The sequence below is a fragment of the Peromyscus californicus genome, unplaced genomic scaffold, assembly GCF_007827085.1.
Source record: "Peromyscus californicus insignis strain IS unplaced genomic scaffold, ASM782708v3 Scaffold_4__1_contigs__length_199733344, whole genome shotgun sequence".
In the NCBI taxonomy this organism is placed as follows: domain Eukaryota; kingdom Metazoa; phylum Chordata; class Mammalia; order Rodentia; family Cricetidae; genus Peromyscus; species Peromyscus californicus.
In genome coordinates, this window is record NW_026294562.1 from 145,947,561 (window position 1) to 145,960,767 (window position 13,207).

The window sequence follows — 13,207 nt, forward strand, 5'->3', positions numbered from 1 at the left end:
ACTGCCCAGCCTGCATTCCTCATATTTAATAAGCAATGCCACAGAAACTGCACAATCACTTTTCCATGCTATTTATATGTCTATATTACCAAACACATTTTCCTCTGATGTGTAACCAAAACCTATTCATTTGTTCTTGGGAGACAGTGGGAAGACTTGCAAAAAAAAAAAAAAATTTTTTTAGTGTCTAAAAATGGCCAAATACTAATATCACACTGTCGATTATTTGACAAAAATTTAAGGTGGTTAGCCCCAAAAAGGAGGAAAGAACACACAGACAATACAGAAACATTTCAGACACTTTTTCATACTAGTGATATGGAGATCCAAAAGTACTCTTCTAAACAATTCATAAACAACAAGCAGATATAAGGAATCATCCACAAAAATTTTGTGATCATTTATTTCATAATTTCCTGACACATTTATAATTACCTTTTTTTTTTTGTAATTACCTCTGACATGAATGGAGCTTCATTTTCTATATATCTGACTCTTCAGAGACAATCAGTATATTATTAAGCTGGTTTTAGATGAAAATACTACAACCTGTATTTGGCAGTTATTCAGTGGTGATTACTATGGGGAAAAAAAACAACTCCACTAGGTAAAGAGAGCTGATTCTGTTTTTGTTTGATGAGGTTTTTTGGGGTATGGTTTTAGGTTTGGTTTCTTGGCATTGGTGCCAATCTAAACCAAGGCCTTGAACACACTAGGAACCCACTCTATCAATCCTTAGGATAGTTTCTTTATATGTAAACCACAAAAAGCAAATCTGAAAACATTGGTCTTGGGAGTTGACTGAGCAAAGTCAAAGGCACTGCTGAGAAGCCTGACAACCTGAGGTTAGGTACTTGGAACTCATATAAAAGCCAACTTGGCAGAGCATGTCTGTAATCCCAGTATTCCTACAGGAAGACAGGAGGCGGAGAGAGAATTTCCTCAGACGCACACAGGCCAGCTGGCCTGGCCTACACAGAGCAGCAAATGAGAGAGACCCTGCTGCAGACAATGTGGAAGTCCAGGATCGACACTGAGGTTGTCCTCCAACCTCTACACATGTGGGTGGCACATGTCTATGCTTGCACATGAGCACACTGACATGTATCATATACACACACAAACAAAATAAAAAATTTAAATGATTTTAAAGTTTATCTGACTCTCAGTATTTCAGAAATAAGAAACAATTTATTTCTCACCTCTCTAACCTGCTTATAAAAGACAAAAGAAAGCAGACAGGAACAGCGAAACAAAAAGAGGTATTTGAACAACAAACAAAGCCAAAGGATAAGAAGTAACAACAAACCACTCAAGCCTCCGTAGCTCAGTCCTATCTAGCATGGCACCATGAATAACAAACCCATGTCATCTCCAATAGTCATTTGCAACAGTCCTCAGCACTTGGTCTCCTATCTACAGGCAGTCAGTGTTTAAAGGGAAAAGGAAATCAGAAAGAAGCAATAACACTTGATTATAAAACTCCATGATCAAATGCATCTTACACCGCCTTACAGTCAGGAATGCTACATAATGAGATCTAAGTAAGACTGTTCTAAAAAGTCGATTATTTGACCAAAATTTAAGGTGGTTAGCCCCAAAAAGGAGGAAAGAACACACAGACAATACAGAAACATTTCAGACAGTTTTTCATGCTAGTGATATGGAGATCCAAAAGTACTCTTCTAAACAATTCATAAACAACAAGCAGATATAAGGAATCATCCACAAAAATTTTGTGATCATTTATTTCATAATTTCCTGACACATTTGTAATTATCTTTTTTTTTTTGTTGTTTTTCAAGACAGGGTTTCTCCATGTAGTTTTGGTTCCTATCCTGGATCTCATCTGTAGACCAGGCTGGCCTCAAACTCACAGAGATCCGCCTGGCTCTGCCTCCCAAGTGCTGGAATTAAAGGTGTGTGCCACTACCGACTGGCGTATTTACTTTATTAAACATTACAGTCATAGGCCAACATTCTGTTTCTCATGCATGTTCCTGGTGCAAAAATCTGAACATTTCTCTTAGTTACAGCTATAATATATATAAAACCAATAGCTCAACTAAACTTTCATCTCTCCTGAAACACAAACACAAAATTGCAGAAAATGATAACTTACTACATATCACTTCACTGCTTCCCTCATAGTTAACAATCATCTCCAAAAGTATCAGTAAGAAACAAACACCAGCAGGCAAGGTGGCACATGCCTTAATCCCAACACTCAGGAGGCAGAGGCCAGCCAGCCACCATCATATGCATAGTGAGACCCTGTCTCAAAATAAGAGAAGAAAAAAGAAACTAATAACAGTCGAGTCTTAAGAGTGTTGGCAGGAGCTGGAATGGAGTTTAGCTGGAAAAGCACTTGCCTAACTGTACTACATAAACCCAGCAAGGTGGCACAGGCCTGCAATGCTAGCACTCCAGAGGTGGAAGCAAAAGCATCAGATTTCAGGTCATCCTCACCTACATGGAGGAGTTCAAGGCCAGCCTGGGAATATGAAACCCTGTCTTTAAAAAAAGACTCCTGAATAAAAATTGAAAAATTGCATCACTAGATCTCGAGTTTCTTGCAATTACAAATAACTTTAACTAAAACATAATCACACAGCATCTACCTCAACAGTCATAATAAATGTTACATTGTAAGTTATAAGAAATAATCCTTCTAAGACAAGATCTAGTTGCTATCCACTCACATATTCTACTTAACCAAAAATTTTATAGAGACAAGAAAACACAAAGAAAAAGAAAAAAAGTCAACCCCACCTGGATATCTGTTTTCAACCATTTGGAATCAAGTCGAGACTGGGCAGCCAAACAGAAAGACTCAGAAGGCATGTTTCCTCCGGGTGGTCAGGCCTGCAAGTCAAACAGAAACGTTGGAGACCTAAAGCTTTTTAAACTGTTATTTACACCGTTCTGCAGAGACGGGGAGGTAAAAAGAGGGGAGGAGGAGAGTTGGGGGGAGGGGACCAGAGGATGAGAGATGAGAGGGAAAGCTGGACCAAGAACGGGAGGAGGAAGGGAAATACCACTTCCAATAGAGGCAGAGTCGCTGGGATTTCCCAATACGTTGGCCAGACCTAAAGTGGTCAGAGGCGACCACTGCACAATGTCATCCCTCTCCCTTAAAGGGAGCAAAAAGGGGCGAGCGCGCACACACACACAGACACACAGACACACACACACACACACGACAGAAAAACTCACTATCGCAACGACGAATGACACCAGTGTGCATCAGCCGCTTTACCTACAGCAGTCCGGAGTGCGGGAAATAAACAAAAGTCATGTCTGCAGACAGAGCTACAATAATCGCCTGAATACTAAAGAGACAGCCGAGACTGCGCGGCCTCCAAAGAGCACAGGCCCTAGTTCCTCCGCGCCAACGCCCGCCTTCCGCCCGCCGCTCTCCGGGCCCCGCTCTGCCGGACCTGGCGCCGCCTGTCGTCGGCCCCTCCGCCCTCCTTCGGCCCCGCTCGGCCAGGCCTGGCGCCGCCCGCTCCGCCAGCCGGCTGCGGGAACACTCCCTGCAGGAGCCGGCCGGCGCTAGCGACCCAGTCTGCGGCCTGAAGCTCAGGCTGACGCATGACTGCGTCCGCCCAATAGCGCGAGGCTAGCGACGGCTTCAGCCAATAGACAAGCGGCGTCGCGCGGCCCGCCCCACTTCCGCTTCCTGCAGCACGACTCATCTTCCTTCTAGAGGCTCACCCGCTTGGCGAGAGCCAACCGCAGGCGCCGGAAGGCGGGACTTCTGCGCACGCACGCTTGCTTGCTCCCACCCCGTTCTCGGGCTGCTGTGTTTCCAGAGACCCGAGAGGTACCAGACTTGGTGGGGCATCACCAGCGCGTCGAGACTCACGAGGCTCCATGGGCTGCATTACAGCGTCTTCCTGGCCTTTGGGACACGCAGCATAAGACAAAATTTAAGAAAAAGCAATTGATCCGGCCCTGGTGGTGCAGGGAGACAGGAGCAGGTGGATCTCGGCGTTCAGAAACCCAGTCTCGGGAGAAAAAAAAGGAAGAAAGCAATTGAAATCACACAAAGTATGTTCTCTGATCATCATGGAATTAAACTATAAATAAATAAAACACAACACAGTCTCCAAACGATTAGAAATTAAGCTTTTCCATGAGTAGAGAAGAAGCTAAAGGACGTAGAGCTTTTATAATAAGAACTGGGGGTGTTATGTCGCTTTAAATACGATAGTTCATTTTACCCATGGGTAAAAGGCAGCATTGAGAGATAAGGCAAGCCACCAGTGGTATCGAGGCTCAATTGCAACGTTAAAATTGCCTGTATTATCATCCTTGGTATGTAGCTTCAAAGTCACCCCATCGGTCAAGATGGAGTCAAGAAGCCTTAGCTCTAGACATCGTTTCAGACGGCAGAAAACAGTATAACAGAAAACATCTTTTATCACATTTCCCTAAGACTCTATCACTAACTTACAGTTCTCCTTTGTTTCAAAAGAATATGGACAAGGTTTCAAATTCAGCCACATCCAAAATACAGAAAAGTTGGACAGAGTTATGAACCTGATTGCAAGACTGTCCCGTTACCAGTAAAAGGTAACACGTGTGGAGGCTTCTCTGGTCTTCAGGCTCCCTCCTCATGCAAGACATCCTTGATCCCTCGCCCTTCCTGTGTCCCTTAGCTCTAAAAATGTTAGATGTTTGTAGTCCATTTTGTGTTGCTGTAACAGAATAACAAGACAGAATAACTGAATAATCAATACAGAAATTTGTATCTCACACTTCTGGAAGCTAAGTCCAAAAGCAGGACACTCGCATCTAGCAATGGCATTTCTGATGTAGTATAACATGGTAGATGGGCAGGAGAACCCATGCAAAGCAAGAATAAGCCAAGCAAATACAGCATTTTGATCAAGAACCCTGTCTGCATAGTGGCATTAGTTTAATTCATCAATGAGGCATGGCCTACTTGACAGGTAGAGCCTTAAAGGGTCCACATCTTAATGCTGTTACAAAAGCATTTCAACAGATTTGAAGGGACATTCAAAGCATAGCAATGCCATTGTCGTGAAGTTGTCTAGAGTGGTCAGGGTGGATTATCTTTGTCTGCCAATTTAAAGACTAAGACAACAGGAAAAGCAAAGTCTCAGCACTCAGCCAAAATTTCTTGAAAACAGAGAGGAGAGAGGAGAAAGAGAGAGAGAGAGAGAGAGAGAGAGGGAGGGAGGGACAGAGGGAGGGGGGGAGGGAGGGAGGGAAGGAGGGAGAGAGAAAGAGATCAAAAAATACACAAGAGGGGCTGGAGAGATGGCTCAGAGGTTAAGAGCATTGATTGCTCTACCAGAGGTCCTGAGTTCAATTCCCAGCAACCACATGACGGCTCACAACCATCTGTAATGAGATCTGGTGCCCTCTTCTGACCTGCAGTCATACTTGCTGTATACATAATAAATAAATAAATCTTTAAAAAAAAAAAAAAAGATACACAAGAGAGTGTAACCCATTAGAGAAAGGATTCAAAGGCAGCATCTGTCAGAGGCAAATTTTTTATGTTTGGCAAATGGTGGTCCTCTGTCCCTCAAAACTAGCTAGATTGTGCTATTGCAGGAGACTGGATAATCCAGACAAAGAAAGAGAAGCTGACTGGTTCTCCATAGAAGACACCCGCCTTGGTGAGAGATTGGAAAATCTCACTAAATAGTTCCCTCTGGTAGGAAAAAGTCCACTCAGTCTCTGTCTTGGAGAGGGAAAAGAAACAGAAAGTCAGTGATCTCAAATGCTTAAATGAAAAGTAAATTAGTATTCCTAGAGCCTCTTCCCTGTGTCTACCTGCCAGAGAACTGTCTACCTTGCAGTCCCTCAGTAGCACTGACCTTGCCAAAGTCTTCATAAGTTGGTGCCTATCATCCTGAGGACTTTGTGTTTAAGACTGATGAGATAACTATTAATTAGTAATTTAACATACAGGGCTGAAGAGAAAGTTTGGATGTCAAGAAAACTTGCTACTCTTACAGAGGACCTGGTTTTGGTTTGTGAGAAAAGAATAATCTTTGTGTGACACAAAGGAACACATAAACAAAGCAAGAGTAGCTCAGAAGGTTTTTTTTTCCAGAAAGGGTTCTTGAAAACTCAAGCCAGGCTAGTGAACATGCATGTCCAAGATGTTCTCTGTTGTTTATCCCTAAATGCAGGTGAAGACTGTATCTCATCCAATTGGTCGGAGCTTGACTTCACAATCTGAGATGATTGGCAAATCAGCACAAAGGGGGAGATTCAGGGAATATGGGTCCTCATCAGGCTAACTATCTTTGACTTAAAATATCTCTATATATCTCACAATCTCCCCCTATATTATACTTTGTTCAAAGCTAGCCAGCATATGTTGACTTTGTGATGCCTTTATCAATAGTGAATTATTGTTATGATAACTGATGCTCAAGCATAGCTTAAGGTGAGTCCACCTGTTGTGGAATATTCCTTTATACTGTATGAATATATGTCACTGTGATTGGTTTAGTAAAATCTAAATGGCCAATAGCTAGGCAGGATTTTCAGGGAAGGGAGAATGCTAGGAAGAAGGGAAGAGGTGCCAGGAGTCACCAGCAGACTCAAAGGAAGCAGGACATGCAGGAGAAGTTCCTGTGTTGTTTGTTGTGAGCTGGCAGCCCAAAGAAATGTCTATCTACACCCACTTTCCTAGGAGGGCTTCTAAAGACTGAGCAGTTGACCTGTCCCAACTGGAATGTAATGTTTTTACCCTGGTCAGAGATTCTATTCTCTTGACCAGGAGATTTCTCTTAATAAGGCTTTACTGCTATCTTACTATTCTCCCTATAAAGAGGTAGAATTATTTAGGTGTCAGGTTAGAGATCAGGTCCCTCAAACACTTTTGACATCTCTGGCTTCTGGCCAGAATCAAGCTGCCAAGAGACTCAAGGACAGTTTGTGATTGACATGTTTCCTCAACAGTCCATTTTAGTCTTTGATCACATTTTCCTGTTTAAAAGCATTCCTGTTTTTAAAAAATTCCTGTTTAAAACCATTAAAGTTGCCAAAACAATTTTTTTAACTGTTAAGTCCACTTGAGGATCTGGTCCTCGGGAATCCCTTGGGTTTGCAATGAATCTCTGGCTCCTCTAGCCTTTCTTTTCCCAATTGTTCCATCTATGTGAGGAAAGTCAAAGACCCTGCTTCACCTGGCTGTAGCTGCACTTGGAAGCATCCATGAATTTTTCCCTCTGTGTTGTCCCTCTTTGTTGTAGACTGGATGCCAGCTGGAATTCCCTGGTAGGTCCTCATGGCCTCCATGAGCAAGAGAACAGGTGACTTCCCCCCACAGTTACAGGACATTTTGAGAGATGCTTCACAGTTCCCTGGAACCTAGTTGACTTTGTAGAAGTCTACTTTTCTCCCCTTTTAATCCCTCTGATGACATCAGTATAAGACTCCAAGCATGGTTTTTGAGCACCCAGAAATACCAGTCAGGTACTTTTTTTAAGATTTGTTTTTATTTTAATTCTCTCTCTCTCTCTCTCTCTCTCTCTCTCTCTCTCTCTCTCTCTCTCTCTCTCTCTCTCTCTGTGTTGTTTATGTGTGTGTGTGTGTGTGTGTGTGTGTGTGTGTGTGTGTGTGTGTGCAGATTTGTAAAGCAGTCAGAGGCATTAGATCTCTCCAGAGCTGGAGCCACAAGCAGTTGTGAGTTGCCGGGTATAGGTGCTGGGAATTGAACCTGGGTCCTCTGGAAGAGTACTGCGTGCTCATAACTGCTGAGCCATCTCTCCAGCCCCCAATCTGATACTTCTTTTTTAATTAAAAGATTCTATTTTTATCTTTGATTATATGTCTGTCTATGTGTATGTGCATATGAGTGCAGTGTCCTCAAAGGCCAGAAAAGGGAACTGGAGTTTCAGGCAGTGGTAGGCCATTTGACCTGAACTCAGTCCTCTGGAAGAGAAGTAGGCACTTTTTTTTTTTCAAGACAGGGTTTCTCTGTGTAATTTTGGTGCCTGCCCTGGATCTCACTCTGTAGACCAAACTGGCCTCGAACTCACAGAGATCTGCCTGACTCTGCCTCCCGAGTGCTGGGATTAAAGGTGCGCACCACCACTGCCTGGCTTGCTTCCCAGTCCTTAACTACCTGCTGTTTCAGCTGAGATACATGCTCTCCCAAGCTTTCCCTTGGGCGGCTGCAAATTCACACCAGTCTTCCAAGTCAGTCATTTCCAAGTGTCAGCTCCCTTTGGTAACCAGCTTGTGCTGAGGGCACAGGGCAAGAAAAACTCATGAGTCTCCTCTAGAAACCAGTAAATATATGTGTCAAAATTTTTATTTAAAAATGAATATATATATTTATATATATATGGAGGTCTGATAGACCTCCTTATTCTGATATTAAAAACACTTTGGCTTTATCACTTGGCAATAGAGGCCACATTGCAGTCTTTGGACTTCCTATTTCCATGATCTCATTAGACATCCAGGATGGTAAAAGGCAAAAGAAGGTGAGGGAATGTGAGAAGAGGACTGGGATATGTGCAGCTCCATTAACCAAGGTGGCAGTGAAGTAATATGGTTGTCAGCATCTTAATGATGTCACTCTCCAAGACAGAAGTCAAGTTACATGGCTGTTGCCATCTTGATAATGTCACTAACTAAACATTTGAGTTAGGTTAGCATGGATATAGGAGGAGAAATTACCCTCAGGTGTGTAGGTCCAAAATAGCAAAGCAAAGAAATGGAGGAAGGAATTCATGGTCTCAAATCAAGAAAGGAGAGCCCATATGTCTCACTACACAAGTTGTAACTGTGGGTATCGAGCAATGTCATCGGGATCGTCTTTTTACCTCCCCTCAGCTCCTAGACAGATACAAAATGTTGCTAAGAAAGAATCCATGAAGAAAGCAGAAGTAATGGGGAGGTGTGTCCTGGGCCCATAGGTGGTGCTGTTGCCCTGGGAGCACATGGAGAACTGAGGTGAAAGTAACCTTAGTGCCATCTTGTCCCATCTGAGAACCAAATAGGCTAAGACTAGACAGATCTGTGTGACCCTCTGCGTTGACTGGAATTTACAACTATAAATTGGCATGTTAAAAATAGTCAGTCCTGATTGAAAACCTTAGCATTCTTACTTGGTGCTTAAAAAGGCAACTGCCCAGTGACTGCAGGACATAAGTGATGTCATACGCATCACGTATCATACCAAGTCACTGTTCTCCCTTTTCCCAAACCTGATCAAAAGTCATCCAAGGTCTCTGAGGGAACATGATGAAGAGGAGAAGAAGGGAGAATCTGCGTGTAGAGAGACTTTCTTGATTGATGATTGATGTGGAAGGTTCAGCTCGCTAAGGGCTGTGCCACCCCTGGCCAGGTGGGTTATGTTAAACATGGAGCATATGGCCACCCCAGCCAGGTGGGTTATGGTATACCTGGAGCATATGGAAGTTCTGATTTTAGTTTTTTGAGAAACCTTCACAATTCCATAGTGACAGAACTGATATAAACTCCCATTAAAGGGATAAGCAGTTCCCTTTTCCCACATCCTTGTCACCAGCATTATTATTTCCCCTTAATAATAGCCATTCTGACTGGGTTATATAAGAAAGCAGGGTGAGCAAACCATGATGAGCAAGCCAATAATAAGGAGCATTCTTCTGTGGCAAAGACTCATGCTTTTCAAAGTGCTGCAAACAAGAGAGTGCTGAGCATTAGGCCTTAAAGATGTCCATACTACACACACACACACACACACACACACACACACACACACACACACACACACACACACGGCTTGGGAAACATTGTGGAAGACAGAATGCTATGGAAGCCTATATGCTTGACACGGCTCCGGGACTCAGGAACTCACAACAGTTGTGACTGCCTGCATAGGGCCAACACAAGACTGAACCAAGGACTAGAGAATGCCACCTTTCGTCTCTGCACAGCTGTTCCAGAAATTTGTGCTGTAATTGTTCTTTTTATCTATTTTCTGTTATTTTATCTGAACGCTTGAGTAGATGTCTCATGATGTTCTTTTGCTTTTGTTTATATAGTGCTCAGTAAGGTTTTAGGACTTACTTTTCTCCAATCAATTTACTAGAAGGCATTCTGTACTTTATGCTTCAGTCATATCAAAATACTCTCTCTCTCTCTCTCTCTCTCTCTCTCTCTCTCTCTCTCTCTCTCTCTCATTCTCTCAGTGTTTTTAGAGACAAGAGTTTCTCTGTGTAACAGCCCTGGTGATCCTGGAACTCACTTTGTAGATCAGGCTGGCCTAGAACTCACAGAGATCCACCTGCCTCTGCACCCTGAGTGCTAGGATTAAAGGCAAGTGCCACCACCTCCTGGCCAAAAGTCAATCTAATATTTAATCCTTATCTTTATCTACTCTGTTCTCTCCCACTTCTAATTTTATTAACTACAACCTGAGTACTCTCTATAATATCTTTTGAAAATAGTACCTCAGTGAGACTGGAGAGATGGCTCAGTGGTTAAGAGCACTGACTGCTCTTCCGGAGGACCTGGGTTCAATTCTCAGCAACCACACAGTAGCTCACAAGTGTTTGTATCTCCAGTTCCTGGGAATCTGGCACCCTCACACAGACATACATGTAGGCAGAACACCAATATACAGAAAATAAAAATAAACCATTTAAAAGAGCAAAGGCAAAAATTAATTATTAATCCTACAAAATTGGCAAATAATGAGACAGAGATAGATGAAGTCCAAGAGAATGCAAACTAATGATTTCAAGTGTGTTTGAACGTAGTAGGACAGGTCCATAGGGTCGAGAAAATTGGCTTAAATCAGTTGCCAAAGCATGCACATAACATTATTTCCTTATGAGCCAGCCCGGAGTCTGCCTGAGGTTCTAACAACAGGCGCTGTCAGAATTCCTGATTGTGCCCAGTCAATGAGGGATGACCATGCAATGCCACCAGATTGGGACACAGCCTGGGTACTTGGAGAAGGGTATATAAGGAGTCTGCTGTTTGTTTTCAACTGACTCCTAGTGTCTGTGTCATTGACACCATGCCTTCTCACCCCCTCCCCCGAGGGAGCTGTTAGGATCCAGGGACATTTGGAGACACAAAGGAATGGCTGAATGAAATAAGGATGGTGGTGGGTGGTATGAAAGAGAATTTAGCAAAAGATAAAATGCTATAGAAAGACCAACCTGAAGTGTCAAAAATAAAATTAAAAAACAGGCAGTAACTCAAATTTTAAAAATCTGGGGACAGTGTCAGCAATAGAATGGACCAAAGGGAGAAAAGAATGTCTGAGATTGAAGACAAGATGGAGGAACTAAAACAATCCAAAAGATAAAGTAATAAGATATCAGTGAGAATTTCAAGATACATGAAAGACCTTGAAAAGATCAAATTTATGGGTTGTAGGCATAAAAGAAGACTCTCATTTGAAAGGCGTAGAAAATATTGTCAAAATGATTGTAACAAAAATTCTAAGAGTTAGGAAAAGAGATGCCTATCCAGATACAAGAGAAATTTAGGACCCCTAACATAAAAGACCAAAGAACCTCCTCTATCATATTATAATGAAAACACTAAATATACAGAACAAAGAAAGCAGCAAAAAAGAAACATCAAGTCACATATGAAGGCATGCCTATCAGCATAACAGCAAATTATTCAAGTAAAACCTGAAAAGCCAGAAGGAAGTAGGAAAGTTTAGTTTAGGTTCAAAAAGATAGCGACTGCCAAGCCAGAATAGCAAAGCTCTCTGTCAAAACTTAAGGAAAAGTACAAGCTTTCCATGATGAAACTAAACTAATGGAATTTATGGCCACTAAAACAGCTCTACAAAAGATACATAAAGCCACAGGAGCAAATAAAACATACTAGAATATTTAAGCAAGAGATGAAGAGGGGAAAAACCCAAACATTATAAAAAAAAAATCAACAAAATAATAGGAAACAATATAAAATTTTCAACAGCTGAATATCAATGGTCTTGATTTCCCTGTAAAAAGACAAAGACCCATAGATTGGATAAAAAAAGCAGAATCTATTTGCTGTCTCCAAGAAATGCTCCTCACCACAAAAGACAGACATTAATTTAGGGTGAAAAGCAGCTGGATCTAGGAAACAAGTAGGCATCACCAATGTAATACTTGACAAAATAGACTTCAAACAAAAATTGGTGAGAAAAAATAGAGGCTACTACTACACAAAAATAGATATTCTTTAAGTGTAAGCACATCCATTTTCATAGAAGAAATAGTACTAGAGGCAAAACACAGTTTACCTGCAGCTCAGTCCTGTGGAGTAACTTCAATACATGGCTTTCACCAATTGATAGGTCTTCTAGGCAAAACGACAAAACTGCCTAACTGACATCATAGGTTAAATTAATATTTCATCCAAATACTACAGAATAAACATTTTTCTCAGCAACCAATGGAACTTTCTATGAAACAGATCATGTATTAGGACTCAAAGCAAGTCCTCTCTCTCTGTCTTTCTCTCTCTCTCTCCCTCCCTCCCTCTCTCTCGGTTTTTCAAGACAGGATTTCTCTGTGTATCTTTGGCTGTCCTGGAACTCACTCTGTAGACCAGGCTGGCCTTGAACTCACAGAGATCTGCCTGCCTCTGCTTCCCAAGTGCTGGGATTAAAGGCATGCACCACCACCACCACCAGACTTATTTATTTTGCGTCCTGGCTGCAGTTTCCCCTCCCTTCTCTCCTCCCACTCCCTATCCCTCTGTTTCCACCCCACCCCCAATCCACTCCTCCTCCATTGTTTCTGTTCAGGAAAGAGCAGGTATCCCATGAATATCAACAAAACTTGGCATATCAAGTTGCAGTAAGACTAAGCACCTCCCCATATATTAAGGCTGGGCAAGGTGACCCAGTATGAGAAGTAGGGACCCAAAAGTTAGTAAAAGAGTCAAAGACAGCCCCTGTTCCCACTGTTAGGAGTCCCATAAGAGGATCAAACTACACAACAATAACCTACATGCAGAGTGCCTAAGTCAGTCCCATGTAGTCTCCTTGGTTGTCAGTTTGGTCTCTGTGAGCCTCTATGAGCCCAGGTTAATTGATTCTGTGTGTTTTCTTGTGGTGTCCTTGACCCCTCCAGCTCCTACAATCTTTTCTCCCCCTCTTCTGCGGAATTACCCAAGTTCTGCCTAATGTTCGGCTATGGGTCTGTATTTGTTTCCATCAGTTGCTGGATGAAGCCTCTCTGATACATATATCAGAATATTG

General features: G+C 42.4%; 1 protein-coding gene across 4 annotated transcripts in view; it reads right to left on the reverse strand.

The window, feature by feature from the left end:
• Positions 1-3,575, reverse strand: part of Herc2 (HECT and RLD domain containing E3 ubiquitin protein ligase 2) — a 173,911-nt gene extending 170,336 nt beyond the window's left edge. For 2 of the 4 annotated variants that reach the window (XM_052713856.1, XM_052713853.1), the window contains exons 1-2: positions 3,217-3,575; positions 2,773-2,865 (exon numbers count right to left, since the gene is read on the reverse strand). In XM_052713856.1, coding sequence (XP_052569816.1) covers positions 2,773-2,844 — 72 coding nt within the window. In that variant the 5' untranslated portion in view covers positions 2,845-2,865; positions 3,217-3,575. The remainder of the gene's footprint in view (positions 1-2,772; positions 2,866-3,216) is intronic. The other 2 variants (XM_052713854.1, XM_052713855.1) reach the window with 2 other exon arrangements.
• Between the last annotated feature and the right edge of the window lie 9,632 nt (positions 3,576-13,207).